The sequence below is a fragment of the Hesperophylax consimilis genome, chromosome 12, assembly GCF_061612785.1.
Source record: "Hesperophylax consimilis isolate HC1 chromosome 12, BYU_Hcon_1.0, whole genome shotgun sequence".
In the NCBI taxonomy this organism is placed as follows: domain Eukaryota; kingdom Metazoa; phylum Arthropoda; class Insecta; order Trichoptera; family Limnephilidae; genus Hesperophylax; species Hesperophylax consimilis.
Window position 1 is genome coordinate 27942547 of NC_142847.1, and position 20798 is coordinate 27963344.

The 20798-nt window shown below is 34.5% G+C and overlaps 1 protein-coding gene across 2 annotated transcripts in view; it reads left to right on the top strand.

Moving 5' to 3' along the window:
• The window catches only part of LOC149419419 (ATP-sensitive inward rectifier potassium channel 12-like), a 111812-nt gene that overhangs the window by 73547 nt on the left and 17467 nt on the right, over positions 1-20798 (top strand). The window contains exons 3-5 of one of the 2 annotated variants that reach the window (XM_089638285.1): positions 13797-14132; positions 15274-15367; positions 16334-16513. In XM_089638285.1, the coding sequence (XP_089494411.1) occupies positions 13797-14132; positions 15274-15367; positions 16334-16513 (610 nt within the window). Of the gene's footprint in view, positions 1-13796; positions 14133-15273; positions 15368-16333; positions 16514-18273; positions 18454-20798 lie in introns of both variants that reach the window. The other variant, XM_089638286.1, reaches the window with a different exon arrangement.

Here is a 20798-nt window from a genome sequence, read left to right on the forward strand (position 1 = left end):
ATCGAAGTCCAATAATTCTGAGCACTTTTAAAAACAATTTTCCTCACTTAGGTACTTATCAATAATAATAATTGGATTATTTGAACAGCGCCGTTGTTTTTTAAATCACCGTAAGTGCTCTGTCAAAATGTTACTTGCTAGGCTATCCTACAACGTATATTTTTTAATAAATTTAGTTATTTACAACTTCGCGGAATGTGATTTATGAATATTATTGCTTATGTTAAAAGCCTTCCAGAATTACCGGAATATAACGAGCAGCTTGACACACTTAAGTTTATTTCCACTAATTTGAAGGTACAAAGAATGTATAGTTTTAAAAACAATCCCGATGAATCAAAAAACGGTTCATATAAAACTGCTGCGCAACACACTGAGACAAAGGAAAGCACTCACACAAACGTCATGACTGCATTGGATTGACCACCTGCAAATGAATGCTGCCAGATTGCTAATTTATTTAAACAATAATTATTAAATTTTATTTAAAATATCGCAATTTTTTTAAAAAATCGACAATAAATTACAACTATAATTTAAAAAAAATATTCTTAACCCCACGCTTTTTCGTAATTGATTAATTAATTCAGAATTTAAACGTTGCTTGAAATGACTAGCCGTATTTGGTGACCAGATCTGAATATCCAGGTTCAGAATTTAAACGTTGCTTGAAATGACTAGCCGTATTTGGTGACCAGATCTGAATATCCAGGTTTAGAATTTAAACGTTGCTTGAAATGACTAGCCGTATTTGGTGACCAGATCTGAATATCCAGGTTCAGAATTTAAACGTTGCTTGAAATGACTAGCCGTATTTGGTGACCAGATCTGAATATCCAGGTTTAGAATTTAAACGTTGCTTGAAATGACTAGCCGTATTTGGTGACCAGATCTGAATATCCAGGTTCAGAATTTAAACGTTGCTTGAAATGACTAGCCGTATTTGGTGACCAGATCTGAATATCCAGGTTTAGAATTTAAACGTTACTTGAAATGACTAGCCGTATTTGGTGACCAGATCTGAATATCCAGGTTCAGAATTTAAACGTTGCTTGAAATGACTAGCCGTATTTGGTGACCAGATCTGAATATCCAGGTTTAGAATTTAAACGTTGCTTGAAATGACTAGCCGTATTTGGTGACCAGATCTGAATATCCAGGTACTTCCTCACCTTCCACTCCTTCCCTTAGCCATAAAACTTACCCCAATTCAACATAAAAATTGTTTAAATTATCGGATGTAATGAAATGCATAATAATTAGACCCCAAAATACTTAATTATTCAGGGAAATAAACCCCTGAGTCATCAGTTGGAAATACCAACGACATTAAGTGAAATTAACAATGCAATAATCCTATTATTGCATTGTTTAAAATTTCACTTAATTATTAGCATTAGCAAATAATATTGGGATTAGCAAATAATAATTTACGACAATTTACTCGGAAATCAATAAAGCCAGAATAATAAAAAAAGAAAGTTATCACTTACGTCGTCTGTAAGTGGCTTTACCAAAGTTTGATAATGCCGTCAGAAGGTGAAACAGCTGTCACGCGTAATAATAATTACAACTAGCAGAACTTGTTTATAAACACACTGTTTTTATAAATTTTTTAATAAGACTGTTAAAATAAAAAAAATCTCTAAATTGAAATGGAGTTCTACAAACTAAACTTAAAATCAAATAAATTTATTGCGAAGGTTCAAAGTACTGTACTGTAATATTATATTAAATAATTTTTACGTGTTTAATTATTGTTTAAAGTCAGATTAAAGCGATTAAAAAACCCACCTGGCAATTCTTATTCGAGTTTCGTTGTTTTTACGTATTGGCGCGCTTACAAGCATCAGTCGTCTCATTTTTAACCATTAATATTTAGTGTGTAGGAAAGAGAGAAGACGCTTTTCGACACACTTGTCGAAAAACTTGTTGAATGCCGACGGGCATACTCTTCTACAGATTTTATTAAATATTGATATGTAGGTAATATTGATGTGTAAATGAATGACATTGTGAGAATTTTACCAATAAATAATAAATGAAAATGCGGACATGTAGTTTATGTTAATTTTTTTATTGGAGCATTTGTTCGAAGTGACTACCATTATTTTCGATGCAAGCGTGTAGTCTTGTTATATTTTGATTATTTAAGTTTGCAGGATTTGCTTTAATTTCTGCAGCGGCTTCCATCACTCGTTCGAGCAGTTGCTCTCTTGAGGCTATTGGCTTAGCATACACTTTTTCCTTGAGAGCCCCCCACAGGTAGTAATCCAGGGGGGTCAGGTCGGGTGATCTTGGTGGCCAAGCAATGGCCGGACTTCCACGGCCTATCCAACGACCAGGAAACTCGACATCCAAGTAGTTCCGCACGGCAATCGAATAGTGTGGTGGGGCTCCATCGTGCTGGAACCACATTCTCCGTAGTAATTCGAGGTTCACATCTTCCAGAATCTCGCCCAGTTGCACTTGTAAGAACTCCAAATACATCGGTCCATTTAGTCTGGGAGGCAACTCGATTGGACCGAGTATTTGATTTCCCAGGATTCCTGCCCACATGTTGATGGAAAATCTGTCCTGGCTCGACGACTCCCGAACAAGCTTGGGGTTTTGTTCAGCCCAATGGTGCAAGTTGTGCACATTTAGCACTCCTGTTTTAGTGAACTGTGCTTCGTCGGTAAACAATATGTTTTTCATGAAGTCTGCATCTCTTATGACATTATGCAGCATTCTTCTGCAGTACACGACTCTGGAAAAGTGGTCATTCTCCATGAGGCCTTGGCAGCGCCTATAGTGAAAAGGTTTGAGCCCGTGCTTCTTCAGAACTCTCCATACCGCCATGTGTTCCCTGTGTCCTATCATCAGAGCGACCCGACGCACGGACAGCGTGGGGTCTTCGGTAATTAAGTTCAGGATTCTCTCCTCAACTGCCACAGGAACGATGTTGTGTCCTCCGCCGGCGCCTTCAATCCGTCCGATGCCACAGTCACGCAATTGTTGATACATCTGAAACAAAACAACAAATAACAACTGCTTTTATTATTCAGCTCAGTAATAATGTCAAATAAACAATCGCGGGCTTTTTCACTCATTTTATTTTTAAAGAACACTTATTTTAGGCACATATCAGAAAACTTACGTTTTCTCTTCATTTATTTCATTTTTTTATAGTAAAATGTATAACAAAGTGTTTTAAATTATAATTTTCTTAACTAGGTACGGTTGATATCTTGGATTCACAGGGGTGAAATTGAATTCAAGTAATTTAAATAATCCCATGGTGAGAAAGGGAGTGAATTCAATTGCAGTGAATGATGCATTTATTAGAGATTAAAATTAATTAACTTTTTAAAACGCCGTTTAGTGACCACTGAACACAAATCACCTAAAGTACAATTTACATTTTTAAAGTTGGTGGCCCCTTGTTATGTTTTTAATGTTCCCAGTTTAAATTTCAAAAGCGCTTTTTGGCATTATCAATGAATGTAAATAGTTTCAATAAACAATTGATAGGGTACAAACCTGGACAAAGGTAGCATGGTGTGGGACGCGTCTTCCAGGAAACCTCATGCGATACTCCCTTACGGCTGCTCGTGAATTTCCATTGCAAAATCCATAAACAAAAACAATATCTGCTTGCTCGGCAGGTGGATAATTGAGGGGCATATTTCAACAGTAAAAACTTAGATAACAAAACAAAAACGAAACTAGAAACTTGATGACATGCGAACTCCCAAAACAGCACTGACCACTGATACGAGACGGGGTGGCGGGAACCACACGGGACTTGAGACAGAATATGTGTGAAAGAGATGACAGTAGCGCGGCGTTGCCAATTATTTTACCCCTATACTGTGGGCAGTAGCGGAGTGTGGAAATTTTATTTATTTTTTGTTTTTAAAAGAAAAAAAATGTTACCGGACAGCAAAGTGTACATAACATTTTTTACTCCAAATGTGCTAAGGAATAGCTGGTTAAAGTTTGTCGGGTTAGTGCCGATACACCCTGTATATGGAATGTAAACGACAATTGGGTTTATTCTCTTTTTCACATCTATTTTTACAAGTTTTCATACCACAAGCCACCATTTTGCCGTGTTATTTCGTAAAATGAACCGATGATGCCTCGACCATAGTACGCACAAGAATGATGACGTCACGTTTTCTAAATTCACTTGAGGCCATAAGCGAGCACAGCCGGCTCCAATGGAACCGGTATGAGGAGTGGGGAATAATACGCTTTTAATCACTTAGGGCAGGTCTACTAATATTCATATGTCTATGGTATTACTGCTTTTTTACATTTTCATTGCGCGACCGATAAATATTTGTCAAATTAACCAGATTGTTCGCGATCTCCGCCTTACTACGATGTAATACGTTCCTAAACCTGGGGGTCGGGCCGTTTAAAAATCTGTCAACCACTAATACTGCCGATTTACGGCCGGTATACGCAGTACATATTCGCGTGATTATGAGCAACATTTTCTACTAACCCGCTCTTATCCCCCCGTTTTATCTATTTTGACCAAGACGGTATACGTATACAGCACCTCGCGAATTCAATAAATTGCCACTGCAGACCATAGATTGCTATTGAACTAAAATATATTACTGAATGGCAAATGAGTAAAGATCATAACTTAAGATTACAAAAAAATTGAAGACCTAATGAAATGAAAAATTCTTCATGAATTGCTTATACTCGTAGTTACTGTCTTGCGTTTTCACCTTATATTATTTTTTTATATTATTTTACCTAATCGTCGTCTTTTTAACAATATGTCTAAAAATGAACTATTTTTCTTCTTCTTTTACACTATCTAAATTTGCATTTCCTGAAACTGTCGAACATTGAACACTGAACATTGTAATGAAATATTTTTTTATGTACCTATATTCCTGCAACTACCTCAGAATATGTTACACCTAGCTGTAAGTTATGCCTAGTTAGGTAGGTAATGTAAAGCATACATATCTGAACTATGCGTCTCGGAAAACTCTGGTTTGAGGCAGTCAACTCATAGATCAGCAACATCATCAGCTGTAGGCAGACTGATGGAACCTAAGCAAGATACTAAGCAAAGTAAAATACTAAGCAAGCCAAATACTAAGTTTGGAGATCGCGCTTTGGGAGTATCTGGGCCGAAGGCTTGGAATAAACTCCCTCCGGAACTAAAATCCATAACAATTTCAACAGAATTCAGGTCTAAACTAAAAACTTACCCTTTTTAAGCTGTCCTTAAATTAAATATATCATTCCTGAGAGAAAGTCCAATTATATCCAATTTTCCAATTATGTCCTAAATCCTGTATCTAAATTTAGCTAATAAACAATTAGTTAATGTTAATTAAGTGTTGATCTTAAATGACCTACTAGGTAAGTATGGTAATGTACGAGTGCCTATATTATCTCCATATATAGTTATTAGATCAATGTAGAAGTGTATTATATATTTTTGTACATCGCCTTTGAGGTGATTTTGTAGAAAAACGGCGCTATATAAATCATCTATTATACATTTAAATTATATAGAATTATTATTGTTTTCTTGTATGAAAATTATATTTCAATAAAATCCGATTTATCGGCACTTAACAGTTAAAATTTGTTCTGTCATCTAAAAGTTTCCAAAAACATCATTAGATGTTAAGGAATTCTAAAAATGTTGTGCGGCAGTAGTATTTTTCCGTAAAAATATTATTTTTATACTTGTTGAGTTACTGGCGGTCCCGTCAATGGTCGCGTAGCATAGCTTCGCGTGTTTTCAAAATATTGTCCCCCAACTCAGTAAGTTGTTGATGTTCAGGACGATGAGTCATAATTGAAAACATGTGTGTTATCTTGATTTGTCAGGTAAGTTTTGGTGGAGTTTTAAAAAACAAAAAATACTTTTATTATTAAAGAAAAATTATTTCCCAGCTGTGAGAGAGTTTCCTTTCAGGATCTTGCGAAAGATGCTGTTTATATCAACTGCGCGATTTATAACTTCTCTTTTCACGAAAGCATTGATTTTCGTAACTTTATAATAATATAATGCCGCAAGATCCTGATCCTGATCCTTACAGGATCTTGCGATATTATTTTATTTTATATAAGTCACGAAAATCAATGCTTTCATGAAGAGAGACGGTATAAATCGCGCAGTTGATACAAACATCACATATTTAGGAGTTTTTTTTATTTAGGGTAAGCAGCGAATTAATAGATATTTTTAAAAAATTCTACCGACAACCCCTTCGTACTAGTTACCGCTTATAATGGTTAAGCTCATGGTCAAATATCTAAATAACCATTCGGTCTATGCACAATCAAAAGCCAATAATTGCACACATAAAAAATCCTCTAAATAAATAGACAATATTATGAAAAAATCATCATCATTATTTCTTTAGAGTTCTATTAATGGAGGCATCAACAGATGGAATTGATTTGCTATATTTGGCAGTGGCGTTTTATTTGTTCCCCAAAGGCACGACCTTTTTGCTGTGCAGAAAAAGGCCATTCCTTTGGGTAAAAATATAACGCAACTGCCTAATGTAGCATAAAAAGCCATTATAATTATTTCTCTAGAGTTCTAATAATGGAAGCATCAACATATTGCATTGATTTGCTACATTTGGCAGTGGCCTTATATTTGTACCCAAAGGCACGGCCTTTTTCTGCACTAACAGAATAAAAGTAAATAAAGAAACATGCCAGATAATATACAATACAATTATATCACCACACTTTAATTACTGTTCAAGTATTCTTTTTCTCTGCAATAAAGAGAAAATGAAAAAAATGCAAATACTGCAAAATAAAGCAATGCGAATAATACTTAAGCGCAACATATACACACTGATAAGAGACATGTTAAAGGAGCTGAATATTTTGACGGTGAAGCAAACTGTGTATTTGAATGTACTTATTTTTATACATAAAATTAACTTAGGGATGATGTCTAAGGAACTGAAAAGAAAAATAAATTACAATAACGAGATACACGGACACGGAACGAGAAATTCTAAGCAAATTAGATTGCCTACAAGAAAAAAAACAAGCACCCAAAAATCTCTGATGTACCAGGCCGTTCAACTCTATAACAAAATCCCGAAGGAAATTGCTGTGATAGAAAATATTAATAAGTTCAAAAATGAATTAAGAAAATATGTCTATCTCAATTATTAATGTTTCTTTTTTGTGACTTTATTGAAATATTTAAGGAAAGATTATGTTTGCCAAACAATGTACATGTTTATATGTTTATAAAACTATTAGCACACACGAAGATGTGAGCTAACTTAAGATTAATAAATAAATTAATAAATAAAACATAAAAGATTCGTCCCTTGAATGCCCAAACACACACATATATTTAATTTTACAAAGTTAATTTCTGCCTTTGACACCTTATGGTAGTGCGGTTAGTGTCGCGTGTGACCTATTTAATAAATTTTATTATTAACCTTTTTTGTGTAAGTAAGGCAGGGTATTCTTAATATTTTGTTTAGACTTTTGGTTTGACTTTTGGTTTGAATCATCCTCCCCAGAGACTGGAGTCAACCGCCCTAACAACTGAACCAAATCTCGATTGGGTAGAACAGACATTTATTTCATATATTAACTGTTGTAATATCATCCTATTGCAGAGAAATGCGTTTATGTCCTCGTGTATATTCGTGATTGCCACCAAAAGTTGATATAATGCAATGTCATCGACAACAAGTTTATCTGCCGAATTTCAGATCGATTAATTTCCACTCCAAGATTTGCATTCATTCACAAAAACAAGAGTGAAATTCAAAAAGACTTATTTAAAAAACCGTGAATTTTATTAAACTATAAAAAATTAAAGGGAACTAATTTATGTAAAATAAATTTCTGTTTTTTTTTTACTAATGCCCCATCATCTCTGTCCACGGAAGACTTCATATCTTATCGAGTAATATTATTACTTGAAATTTATTACGTCTGGTCGTATAAACCTAAATGCCACAAATTTAATGATTGGCTCCCTTAGTTTTAACCTCCTATCATTTCGAAACGACGTACGTCTTTCCAATCCATCTGCACTCAACAGCCATAAAGACAGATTTAATGGTCCCTAACTTCAAATATTTGTTGGCAAACTTAACGTTGTAATTATGATTAATAGTATGTTTGAACTGCAGTTAAATTTAGCAGCCGGTTAGCACCTGAATCGTTAACTAATTTCAGTGCACTGACCCGCGATTATGCAAGCTAATCGGTAGTTATAAATGCTATTACGTATTAAGGCCTAGATAATTAATTACCTGATAGTGGTTATGAACATACATTGTGGGAAAAATATAATTGAAAACTAAACGTTTGAAGATATGTACCGATTATATCAATTTTAAATATGCGTCATATCAATTCAGTGGGTACTCTTCCACATTCTAACTACAGTTGTAATTTCGTTGAATTATTGAATTTAGATTATTAAGTTCTAATTTTTGACAATTTGTAGATGACCGTATTGTTTTGTTTTGTTATTATTATTTAATGACCAGCATTTTGCTGATGTGCTCATATCTGAGTGTCCACTGAGATTTAAATTTGTTGGTGGTGAAGATTAATAAAATGCCAGGGCAACTAGAATGGCAACAGGGCAACTAGAATGACAGGAAAACCAGGGCAAGTCCAGATAAAATTTTGAGAGTCTCAATCAAGTCACCCCTTTGTAATTGTTGGGTTTTGTAATATAATGTGTATTTGTTGGGTTAGCTGGAAGAAATAGGATGTACCTATAAGCTATACCCTTTGCAGGGCCGCCGAGAGGGCACGTTAGCCAAGTCCGAAACTTGGGGCCCGGGCCTAAGGTGGGCCCGGGACGGGGCCCGGATATTTTACTAAAAAATGCCAATGACACTAGGAACGGACGTGGGCCGGGCGCCCAGGCCCGCATGCTCCGTAGGCCCAACTGTCAGAGCGTGTTCCGAAAAATCAGACCTTTTTTTATAAACCGGAAAGACGGGACATAATTTTATAGGTGAGAAAAAACAATGATTACATAGCCGAAAATCATTTTTAAAAAAAAGAACGTTTTCCACACGAATGACACAGCCGAATAACGAGGCATACCAAAAATATTACATCTCATAAATTTTTTTTTCCTTGATCCATCTTATTGATCATAAATCATTATAATGTACAACGTCTATATTAATAAATCCAATGTAATATACTTGTACTTGTAGATTATAATAATAATAAGAATATTATAAAATTTGATTTTGATAAAATCAGCACCATAACCATTATACCTCTAAAACACGTACCGACATCTAAATTGTACGGGGTTCTCTTCACATCTGTCAAAAATTCAAACCAAATGAAAAGTTCGCAGAGAACAAACAATAAATCTAGTGAACGAATTCAAAAATTCGCCTGAAATCAAAGTGATGCCATATAAAAAAATTAAATCAGTGTGGAATTTTACAAAATTAATAGGAACATTTTCAGTAGACGGGACATTTTCATGTAGTGACGAAACGAGCCCAAATAATGGATTTATTTATTTAAAAATAAAAATAAATGTACATTTCTACAAAATTTTACTAACATTTTCGTAATCTTAGTAAAAAGATCTATCCACACGATTTTTTCCAAGTCGTTATGAAATCCATGCAAGTGGCCTATTGAATTGTAAATGGTGATGGCGATTTTTCTGGAAATTTTAGGCCGGATTCTTCTCAAAAAAGATATCTTTTAGGAAATTTTCTTTGGGTATATTCGGCATGTCTATTGAAGTTTAGTTTGGAATCTAATATAACTCCTAAGTATTTGATTTCAGTAACATTTTCAATAATTTCACCATCAATTTTAATTTTGCTTTCACTGAATGTCTTCTTATTTCCAATCACCATACATTTTGTTTTTAATTTAAGCTTATTTATTTTTAGCCATCTTGATACATCATCTAGTTCATTATTTAAAATATTTATTAGTTCTTTATAGTTATCTCCAATTAAGTATATAAGTGTATCATCGGCAAATAGTCGTATATTGCATTTTGAAAATATTTTCACCATGTCATTAATATAGACTTATAGAGTATGAACAATAGGGGGCCAAGGATCGATCACTGCGGTACTCCTAATTTATTTTCCATTGGTTTTGAAAATTGATTATTTATTTTTGTTACCTGTTTTCTATCTTTCTAATATAATAATTTAATTTAGCCTCAAGATATCTTGATTAACGAAGAATATGTAAATACACACAAACAAGAAACACAAGTATTTTATTTTGAGTATTCACCATAACTTTTTAAACATTTCCATTGAATAATTATGCTAAATTCGAATGATTGGTATAGTGGTATAAGAAAAGGTAATGAAGTAGTATTCCTAGCAGTAGCAGGTAAGCATGAACTTATTAATTGTTATCTCACCCCCCCCCCCGGTAAGTTGAGGGGAGGGGGCCCGGTATAGTCTACTAGACTTGGGGCCCAGATTAGCTGTCGGCGGCCCTGACCCTTTGTACTCTATAAATCTTTTTAAAGTCCATCAGTGCATTGATATATTTTTTTAAATGTACACTGATCATCAAACTATATTGGAAAAATCGTCAGGTGTTTATTATTTGACAGTTTTTATGTAATTGCGGGTTATAATAAATCGCAGCTTATTTCGGTCATAGAAAATTGAAGACGTCTCGAAAGTATCGCAAACCTTAAATACATATTATTTCCCAAACATGTGCTCAAAATTTGACCCATTAACAGAGACTACATTACCAGAAGTCAGAAAAAAGCTTTAAAATAATATACTGGCTAAAGCACCCGGAGTTGCCCGGGCTTTATTCTGCTTTAAGAGGTGGGAAAATATGAAATGGGTGGTTTTTCAAAATCTTATGTAAACAATGTCCTTCCTCTTGTTTTGTAGGTCCAAGAGGGTACAAGATTTCAATAGTACATTTTGAAGGTACAAGATTTCAATAGTACCAGAATAAAACTGTAGATTTGAAAAAAAAAAAAACAAATCTAAGCCGCTCGCCCACTCCTCTTTATTTAATAGAGGACCTATTTTATGAACCAAGTCGTGCTTATCTATATCTTACATAATTAGTGCGCTTACATTCTTACTGACCGGGTCTAACGCGCTGTGGAAAGATGAACGACGCTGCATATTAATTTTATTTATCGATAATTAAATTTAGCCATAAAGACCGACTTACTATCGGCGTTAAAGCTAGAGTAGTCGTTTAAAAACTACTGTAAATTGTAACGTAAATTCCCAGTGTAAATTTACGAATCCACAGTACTTGTTTGTTTTCACAATAAGTTATTAATGTTTGAGCTGGTAACTGTGCCTTAAATCATCATTCTTAGTTTATCGTGATTTTCTTTAACTACTTGTTTTGGCTGCCAGGACGACATTTCACAGGCGTATATTTCGGGTTACCAATATTAATATTATATATCACTGCCAGAATTACACATGGACGAAAGTGCACCTGAAGATAATTACACTAGATTTAAACAAGTAAAAAAATTAAGTTTAAATTTTAGAAAATTTAAGTGTCACTAAATATTTAATAAGTTTAAGTCACTAAATATTTCATATTTGAAAACAAAAACTTTAGTTCGGTTAGGTGAGGATTTTTCGAAGTGTGAAATTCCAGTAGGTGTAATTTAAGAAGGTGTATTTAAGTAGGTGCAATTGTCTCAATGTGTAATTTAGTCTACATGCATTTTTTAATCCACTGTTATAGTGGTAGAACAAAGTGATAAAATAATTTTTAAAAACACTAGTATTATAAGATAATTATGTGAATTTACCTAAACTCAATTTATCTAAATTATTTAACAGGAAAAAAAATATTTATAATTTTTAAATTGCATAAAATTGTTAATTCAAGAGTTGACTGCCCTGACGCTATTTGTTGTCATTACATGTACCTCAGAAGCAATGGCGGCTCGTAACTTTTAGGGTGTAGTGCTAATATTATTAAAAATGGCATTTCTGATGTTGTAGCTGAAAACTTTTTTTTTAATTATTTTTTTGTATAAAGATTTTCAGAATATCTTCATTAAAAAATCGATTTTCGACCAGAACAACATCAAGAATTAAAAATTATTTTCAGCTAGAACAACATCAATAATGCCATTTTTTGTAATAATAGCACTCTATTAACCCAAAAGCCGCCTCCGCTCCGAAGCACACTAGATGGAATAATATTGTTTCACAACAATAAATTTATAGACTTCGAAATTAATTAATAGATGTCGCTGAAAGTTTTATTTAAAATTTTGACACACACTTTTTCAAATTCAAATTCCGCACTTTTTAGTAAATGTCATAATTTCATAATTTGTACAATTGTCCAGTTAATCCGTTCGTGTGTAAGTCTGACAATGTAATTATTATTGGTACGCGATGTTCACGCCTTTGTAATTTCGTCATGTTACCTTTTTTAAACATTTCTAAAACAAGAAATCTGATATTTATAAAGGAATTGCCTGCTAGAGTCGAAAGGAAAGGGACTTGTTAGATTTTTCAGGTGTTGAGTGGTTTTGCATTTCATCATCGTTCGTAAGCCAACGTTTTTGAAAGCCTTGTGTTGTGTCAATCATTAGGGTAAATGTGTGGAGCGTAGAAAAATCTTAGTTTATTTACGTAGCAATGATACCGTGTCAGTGGAGTATAATCCTCTTGCTAGCTGCAGCGGTTACTTAAGAAAATATCATCATTTTAGAGGTGTATTTACAACGAAACGCAAAAAAATACTTATAATCGAGGCTGGACAGAATGGTAATAACGTAATTAGTAATAAGTATTGTTCAATTTTGCTGTTTACCGTTACGATACTGTGTCCAAAAGCATTTTATTTTCATATTTTTAATGTTGTTTCGTGTGCAACTTTTGTGGTTGTTTTTATTTTGCTGCGTTCTCTAAAACACTCAATCGGGCGTGATAAAGTTTTGCTGTGTTACAAATATGATTTACAATTGTTCTTGATTTACAATCAATCTCCGTGGTCGAGGGGTAAGGCTCTCGACTAGCAAGCCAGGGTGGCGGGTTCATATCCCGGCGTGCGCAAGAAAATTTCAGTTGATTAATTTGTACTATTTCACAAATTACTCATTACAAATAATAAATAGGATATTTGCTTAAATCATAAGGAAATAGTTCTGTGTTACTACCGGTAATTTATTTTTATACATGGTAATATTTACGGCAATACATTTTATTACATGGTAAAAATCACTGCAATACATTTTATTACATGGTAAAATTCACGGCAATACATTTGTATACATGGTAACATTCACGGAAATACATTTGTATACATGGTAACAACTACGGCAATACATTTTTATACATGGTAACATTCACGGCAATACATTTGTATACATGGTAACATTCACGGCAATACATTTTTATACATGGTAACATTCACGGCAATCCATTTTTATAAATGGTAACATTCACGGCAATACATTTTTTTACATTCGTGGGTAGTGTAAGGTTCACATGTACATGAAATTTCCTTAATTAAATGTGTATGTTGATATTTACTACGTGAACACTTCGCAAGGACGGCGAAGGAATTGGGTGTTCAAGCGACAATGTTAGAAAATTGTTTTTCATTCTAGTAGTAAGGGGCGCTTCCGATGCACATTAAACTGTGATTTGTGATGAACATGACGTGTAAAGACTCAAACAGATACACGTAAAAATTAATCATTTTTGTTTGAAAAGTGCCCCGTATTTTGTTATCTGTATTGATAAGAAACATAGATATTTTGGTAAAAATATTAATTGTTTTGTATTTTTTTTTAGATATCGTCAGGCCCGTTATGCCTCCCGCCGAGTCCGCAAGCGTGTCGTGTTCAAGCACGGAGACTGCAATGTGGTGCAAGGCAACGTGTCCAAGCGCCGCAAGCGCTACCTGCAGGACCTGTTCACCACCCTGGTGGACGCCCAGTGGCGCTGGACCCTGCTGGTGTTCGCCATGAGTTTCCTGCTGTCCTGGCTGGGCTTCGCGCTGGTCTGGTGGCTCATAGCGTACGCGCATGGTGATCTGGACAAGAATGAGGACCTGACGCCCTGTGTCATCAATGTGGACTCGTTCACGTCGAGCTTCTTGTTTAGTGTGGAAACTCAGCATACTATAGGGTAGGTTTTTTTAGTGTTTATTAATGTATCATCTCCTCTATTTAAGTTCTATAGCATATGTCTATCTAAGTATTTTCATGTATATATATACTAGAGCTGGTATTCGGCTAATCCCGAAATATCGACAAATTTTTTTCGGAACCTTTTTTCATCAGTCAGTCGAAATCGTTCCGTTTACCTAAAAATTCTAACTAAGAATGCTGGTCAAGCACACAAATATTCTGCTTTATATTTTAAAAAAAGTTTTAGGACGGGTTGTTTCGGAGAATTTGAACAATTCATGGAATTTCAACGTTCATTTTCCAGTTCTGTGAAAGATTTTTTCAAGTTCTGTTTTAATTTCAGTTTTGTCAAGCAACTAGCCTATAATGATATAATAACAGAACTTGAATAGAACTTTCACAGAACCCGGAAATGTACGTTGAAATTTGATGAATTGTTCAAATTCGCCGAAACAACCCGTCCTTACAGAAATTCTAGATAAGAATGTCAAGAGTAAGTTGTATAGAAATTCTAAATAAGAATGCTGGTCCAGAATACAAATATTCAGCTACATAGTTAAGAGAAAGTTGCATGGAAATTCTAAATAAAAATGCTGGTCCACCGCACTAATATTCTGCTTTACAGTTAAGAGAAAGTTCTACAGAAATTCTAAATAAAAATGCTGGTCCAGCACACTAATATTCTGTTTTACACTTAAGGGAAAGTTGTACAGAAATTTTAAATGAGAATACTAAGAGTTAGTTGTACAGAAATTCTAAATACTAATGCTGGTCCAGCACAAAAATATTTTGCTTTACAGTTAAGAGAAATTTGTACAGAAATGCCAAATGAAAATAGGTAGTAAGAGTTAGTTGTACAGAAGTTCTAAATAAGAATGCTTGTCGAGAACAGAAATATTTTGCTTTATAGTTAAGAGAAAGTTGTACAGAAATTATAGATGAGAATGCTAAGAGTAAGTTTTACAGTAATTCTAACTAAGAATACTGGCCAGCACAGAAATATTATGCTTTATAAGAGTAAGATGAATAGAAATTCTAAATAAGACCACTGGTCGAACATACAAATATTATGCATTATAGTATTCTGTATATAGAGTAAGTTGAAAGGAAAATAAAACCCTTAACGATTTTTGTTTTAGGTATGGAGGAAGAATGACAACTCAGGAATGTCCGGAAGCTATCTTCATCATGTGCCTTCAGAGTATAGTTGGAGTATTTATACAAGCATTTATGGTAAGAAATTGTCCTACAATCATTTTTGGAAACTGTTGAAATTATGGCAGGTGTGTTTTATCATGATACAAGATTCCATGCAAGATACCATGAATACAGCTGAATGTCAGAAAAGTAAAAAAAAAACCGATTGCTCATTTTCCTTTACATTTGCAAGTATTTTATCCATGGCATTTCTCTGGTCACAGAGAAAACTGCTGAAAAGCATTTAATTATTTAGATCTTTTCTGGATTCTTTTTTTGGTATGTTTACTTTGCATTTATGAGCAGATAAATACAATGCGATGTTGTTTAATGCTATTTTGCACCATCAACAAGATAATTAACTCTTTTCCAAGAAAACTAAGTCGAAAATATAAAATGCGCTTTGATTTATCTACCGTATCAACATTTTTGACATAATTAAAATTGTGGCATGGAACGTTCAATGCGGGTATTGTATTTGTTTTATTTTTGAATCTCATCCCACGTGAATGTTTCGACATTCTAGTCGGACACTATATTTGTTAGTACTCCTATCTTACATGATTGTGACCTATGCCAATTCAGGTGGGTATTGTTTTTGTAAGTAATCCCACCCCAGATTCATTTTTCAAGTATTGTGACATTCCAGGTGGGCATTGTATTTGTTAATATTAACACCACACTTGACTGTGGGGACATTTTAAGTAGGCATAATATTTGTTAATATTACCACTACATTTGAGTGTGGGGACATTTCAGATGGGCATTGCATTTGTTGGGTGATTCCAGGTCTATTTGTAAGTATTCCCAAATCACATGATTGTGGCGACCTTCCAGATAGGTATTGTGTTTGCTGTTATTCCAACCTTACAAGAATGTGGTATAATTCAAGCTGGACCAAGCACTTGTTAGCATACCCACCTAACATGATTATGAGGACGTTTCTGGTAGGCATTGTACTTATTAGAATTACCAGTTTAAAGGATTGTGGCGACCTTCCAGGTGGGCATTGTGTTCGCCAAGCTCTCTAGGCCCAAGAACCGCGCGCAGACCCTCCTGTTCTCGGACTCGGCCGTCATCTGTCAGAGGGACGGCATCTTTGTGTTCATGTTCCGTGTCGGGGATATGCGCAAGTCGCACATCGTCGAGGCGCACATACGGGCGCAGATGATAAGGAAGAAGGTAGAGTCGAACAGCGGCCGACGCCATCTTGGAACCATTCAAAATAAGAGAAAATGTTGCTTTGTAAGCGGCCATTGTAGGGTCATAAGTCACAAGTTTGACACGGACATTATGATTCAAATCTTTGCATTGCGGACGTGTGTACCTAATTTAAAAATGAAAAAAAAACTTACGGACTTTAACGAATATTTTTCTACAGTTTAGTTTAGGAAGTAAGATTAGGTCTTAGAGTCAAATCATTTTGAAGAGGACATGTTAGTGTGCACAAAGATAGTATCGTTTCGAAACCGTTTTTCTAACTGGTTTGGAACAACTGGCCGCAGTCCCCTCTTACTCCGCAAATGCCCAAAGCTAATGGGTGCGTAGCATTGACCAAATAAGACCATCAATGATGCGTAGCCATTTCGCTTGTCAATTCTATTTAAGGCGATGCACTACGTCGTGTAATATTTTAAATTGAGCAGCTATCAATAACAACCCTTACGTAGATGGCGATAAGGTTTAAATTCCCGCTTAACACCATCCGCCTGTTTTGATTTATGCAAGAAAAAAACATGGCCAAAAAGTGATTTTTATTTTATTTTGTGGATGTTCAGGGATAAATATTTAATTGTTTTCCGATCATATTATAAATAACTTAATTTGCCGCATTATACAATAAAAAAAAAAAACCGAAAATGGGTTCGTAAGTAGGAGTTTTTGAACTTTAAAGCAATTTTCATAGGCCTATACATTATTTTTTTCTGGGCTTATAAAAAGACTTAAAAATACTCGATTATTTCAAAGGCCAATATGTATTCTACTCGCAGTATTTAATTAAAGCATCTGAAACATTTCTAGGCGACCAAATTTTCAAATCAAAAACACACGATTTTAAATTACTACGTAGTGCATCGCCTTAAATTTAGACTTACGATTCGATTCGACAACGTTCTTTTCTCTTAAATTTTTCAGATTATTAGCTCCAGTACTTACTTACGTATTATTTGGAATAATTTTGAAAACATAACCTAACATTAGCTTTCAAAATGTTTTGGGATAAAATAAGCATAATGGCATGTTTTAGAATGGCAACCCATTCTAAAACGTAAAGAATAATATTACGTTACCCATAATAAAGTTTTCTTACATATTTGTCTGTAGAAAACTTTAAAAAACGTCACATGCGGTCTAAACTTCCTAGCAAGCGTTGGAATTTGATTTAATTGCCAGAATTTGACATCAATTTGGGAAAGGGTTCAACACCTCATCACTCTTGTTTGCACGCTAATGGGCATTAAAAAGTGAAAATGTAAACTTGTAACTTTGCCAAAACATGTGATTAACGCCAATACTCTTCAGTTCGTAAACATAAACAACGTTGCGGTCTTGAAGATGATTTGCTTACAAATAAAAAGCAACGTTTTGTATTTCGGATAAAAGTGAATAAAAGTCATTTTCACTCTGCTTACACTCGTTCATTTGGCAGCCTTCAGACTAAACTTGACACACTAAATGCGAAGTTTTTTGTTACTCGTTTGATCGTCGTGAAAAAATGAAAATAATATATATTATTGACTTCTCAATGTTACGCGAAAATCTTTGATATTTCAAGGTGAACATAATAGGGTATTGGGTATTCAGTTTTTCTCTTTTTTCCCGGTTTGAACTTGGGTTTTGACAGCTGTTATTTTCTCTCGATGTTTGACTCCAAGATGGCGGCGTCCGCGTCCCGCTCAATTGTGATAGCTGTTTGTACAGTTTGTTTTCTTTGTCCGTAGGTGGGTCTAATATTTGCGAAACTAGCTCGAGCCAAAAAGCGAACCACTACGTTGCTTTTCTCTCGTAACGCGGTGGTTTGCCTGCGGGATGGGGAATTCTGCCTTCTTTTCCGCGTTGGCGACATCCGGAAGTCGCACATTCTAGAAGCGCACGTGCGCGCCCAGATCATTCGAAAAAAGGTACTTCAAATTTTAAAATAAGAACACTCGTTCCATGTTTGTTTTTTGTCTTTGTTGCATCGCTGCAAGTTTGACTGCTAAATAAAGATACTTCAAAAGCTGCAGTAAAAAGCTAATGAAGCTAGAAAAATAAGCCTTGCTAGTTTGAAATAAGCAGATAAATTAATTTGCGACTTTTTAACTGTAAATAATTCCTACTTTCTACTGCAGTTATTGATTGGTATCAACATATTTTCGCAAACCCCTGCCTGCTTCGTAGATATTAAACCCACCTGATTTCGATTACTTGCTATATCATTTGTTTTTTTTTTAAATATATTTATCGCAATGCACTAATATATTAACCATTTATTGGATAACCAGCACCCCTGCCGTTGGTCATCCCAAATGGTTTGCGACGATTGGTGACTTAGCAGGGGTGCCCGGGTTCATGGGGTGAGGTTTGTCTAGGTCTTGGTGGCGAATGCGTTTGCCCACCTAAAGTGTGGCGGGCCGGATCGGAAGAGACTGATGATGGAGAAATTTTGACCTCTCCTGCCGGACTCTCTCGACCCATCGCCTTGCTCCGCAGTGGGAGGGATAGATTCATGCGTCAGTCACTCCTGGACACATTGACCCCATGATTCTTATCCACTCCTTGCACCTTTTTCTTTCCCAGAACTGCCTCTCCTTCCTTCCCTTTAAAAGACCCCCACAACATCCTCAAAGATGACATTTCTTTGGCGATATTGCCTTTCACCTTCTGTTTGGAGCTAACGTAAAAAAAATTGCTTGAATTTGTGTTTTTTTTTTTTATTTTGCTCCTCAACTGTTAGGGCTCGCACGCACTTTCTCGCCGCACCTCTTCTTGAGATGTTCTATTAAATTTGCTTAACTGTACTAAGGCTGGCCACTTTTGAGTTCAGAAGCTGTGCTGAAGGGACAAAATATACCCTTTCATGTATATTTTGAAAGGGTATATTTGTGTGGATAGCCCGATAAATCATTTTTTTTATTTTTTCGACGCGATTTTCTATATAGGTACACGATAACTACTACCTCTTTGATATCCACGATAACAATGACGCAAAAAGCCAGGCTTATTTTCATACAGTTTGCAACCGCATGCTGCGGTTTGCTATCCGGTAAGTCGTGGTACGGCTTGCCATATAAACGGTTGACCGTGCGGCCAGCTCTGCGTTTGTGCCCTTAACAGTAATTACTAAGCACTTGCTACTTTATATTGACTTGATACTTTATTTTGACTTGCTACTTCATTTTAACTTTTATTTATTTTAACTTCCTACTTTATTTTGACTTGCTACATCATTTTAACTTGTTACTTTATTTTAACTTGCTACTTTATTATGACTTGCAACTTTATTTTGACTTGCTTCTTTATTTTGACTAGCAACTTAATTTTGACTTGCTTCTTTATTTTAACTTGCTTCTATATTTTGACTTGCTACTTTATTTTGACTTGCTTGTTTATTTTAACTTGCTTCTATATTTTGACTTGCTACTTTATTTTGACTTGCTTGTTTATTTTAACTTGCTTCTATATTTTGACTTGTTACTTTATTTTGACTTTCTACTTTATTTTAATTGGCTACTTTATTTTGACTTGTTTCTTTATTTTGACTGGCTACTTTATTTTAACTTGCTTCTATATTTTAACTTGCTACTTTATTTTGACTTGCAACTTTATTTTGACTTGCTTCTTTCTTTTTACTAGCTACTTAATTTTGACTTGCTTCTTTATTTTAACTTGCTTCTATATTTTGACTTGCCACTTAATTTTGACTTAGGTACTACTTTATTTTGATATACAACTTTATTTTGACTGAATCTGAAGAATTGCTTGATTATTAAACTACTTATCTAGTATTGAACTATTTTCTTTAATTAACAGAAAGTATTTTAAACAGAATCACAATTTACTACACGGAGAAAAATTAGTAATGCTGATTTATTGAAATCCTATTAAAAACCGGATAGCAGGCCGTTTCCTAAAAAAACTTTTAGTACATTAATAATATATCGGAACACCTGTTCATGTACCTGCGTTGATTTTTTTTGTAATTTACTATGACGAAATGTGAAAATATTAGAATTTTTATGAAAACGGGTTCCGACGTCACGATAACATATTCGTGTTCTACTGAAAATTTATTAGGAAACCTGTCAATTCATTCGTTAAAGGCCGGCGATCCCGTTTTTATAACTATATTACGAAAAAATTTAAGAGATTCTTAATAAATTAGCAATATTTACATCAGTAAGTGTTCTCCATATATAAAGAAATGTTAATATCACAAATTTTTATTATATCCAACGAAGAGGCTTAGCTAATTGAATGTACGCAT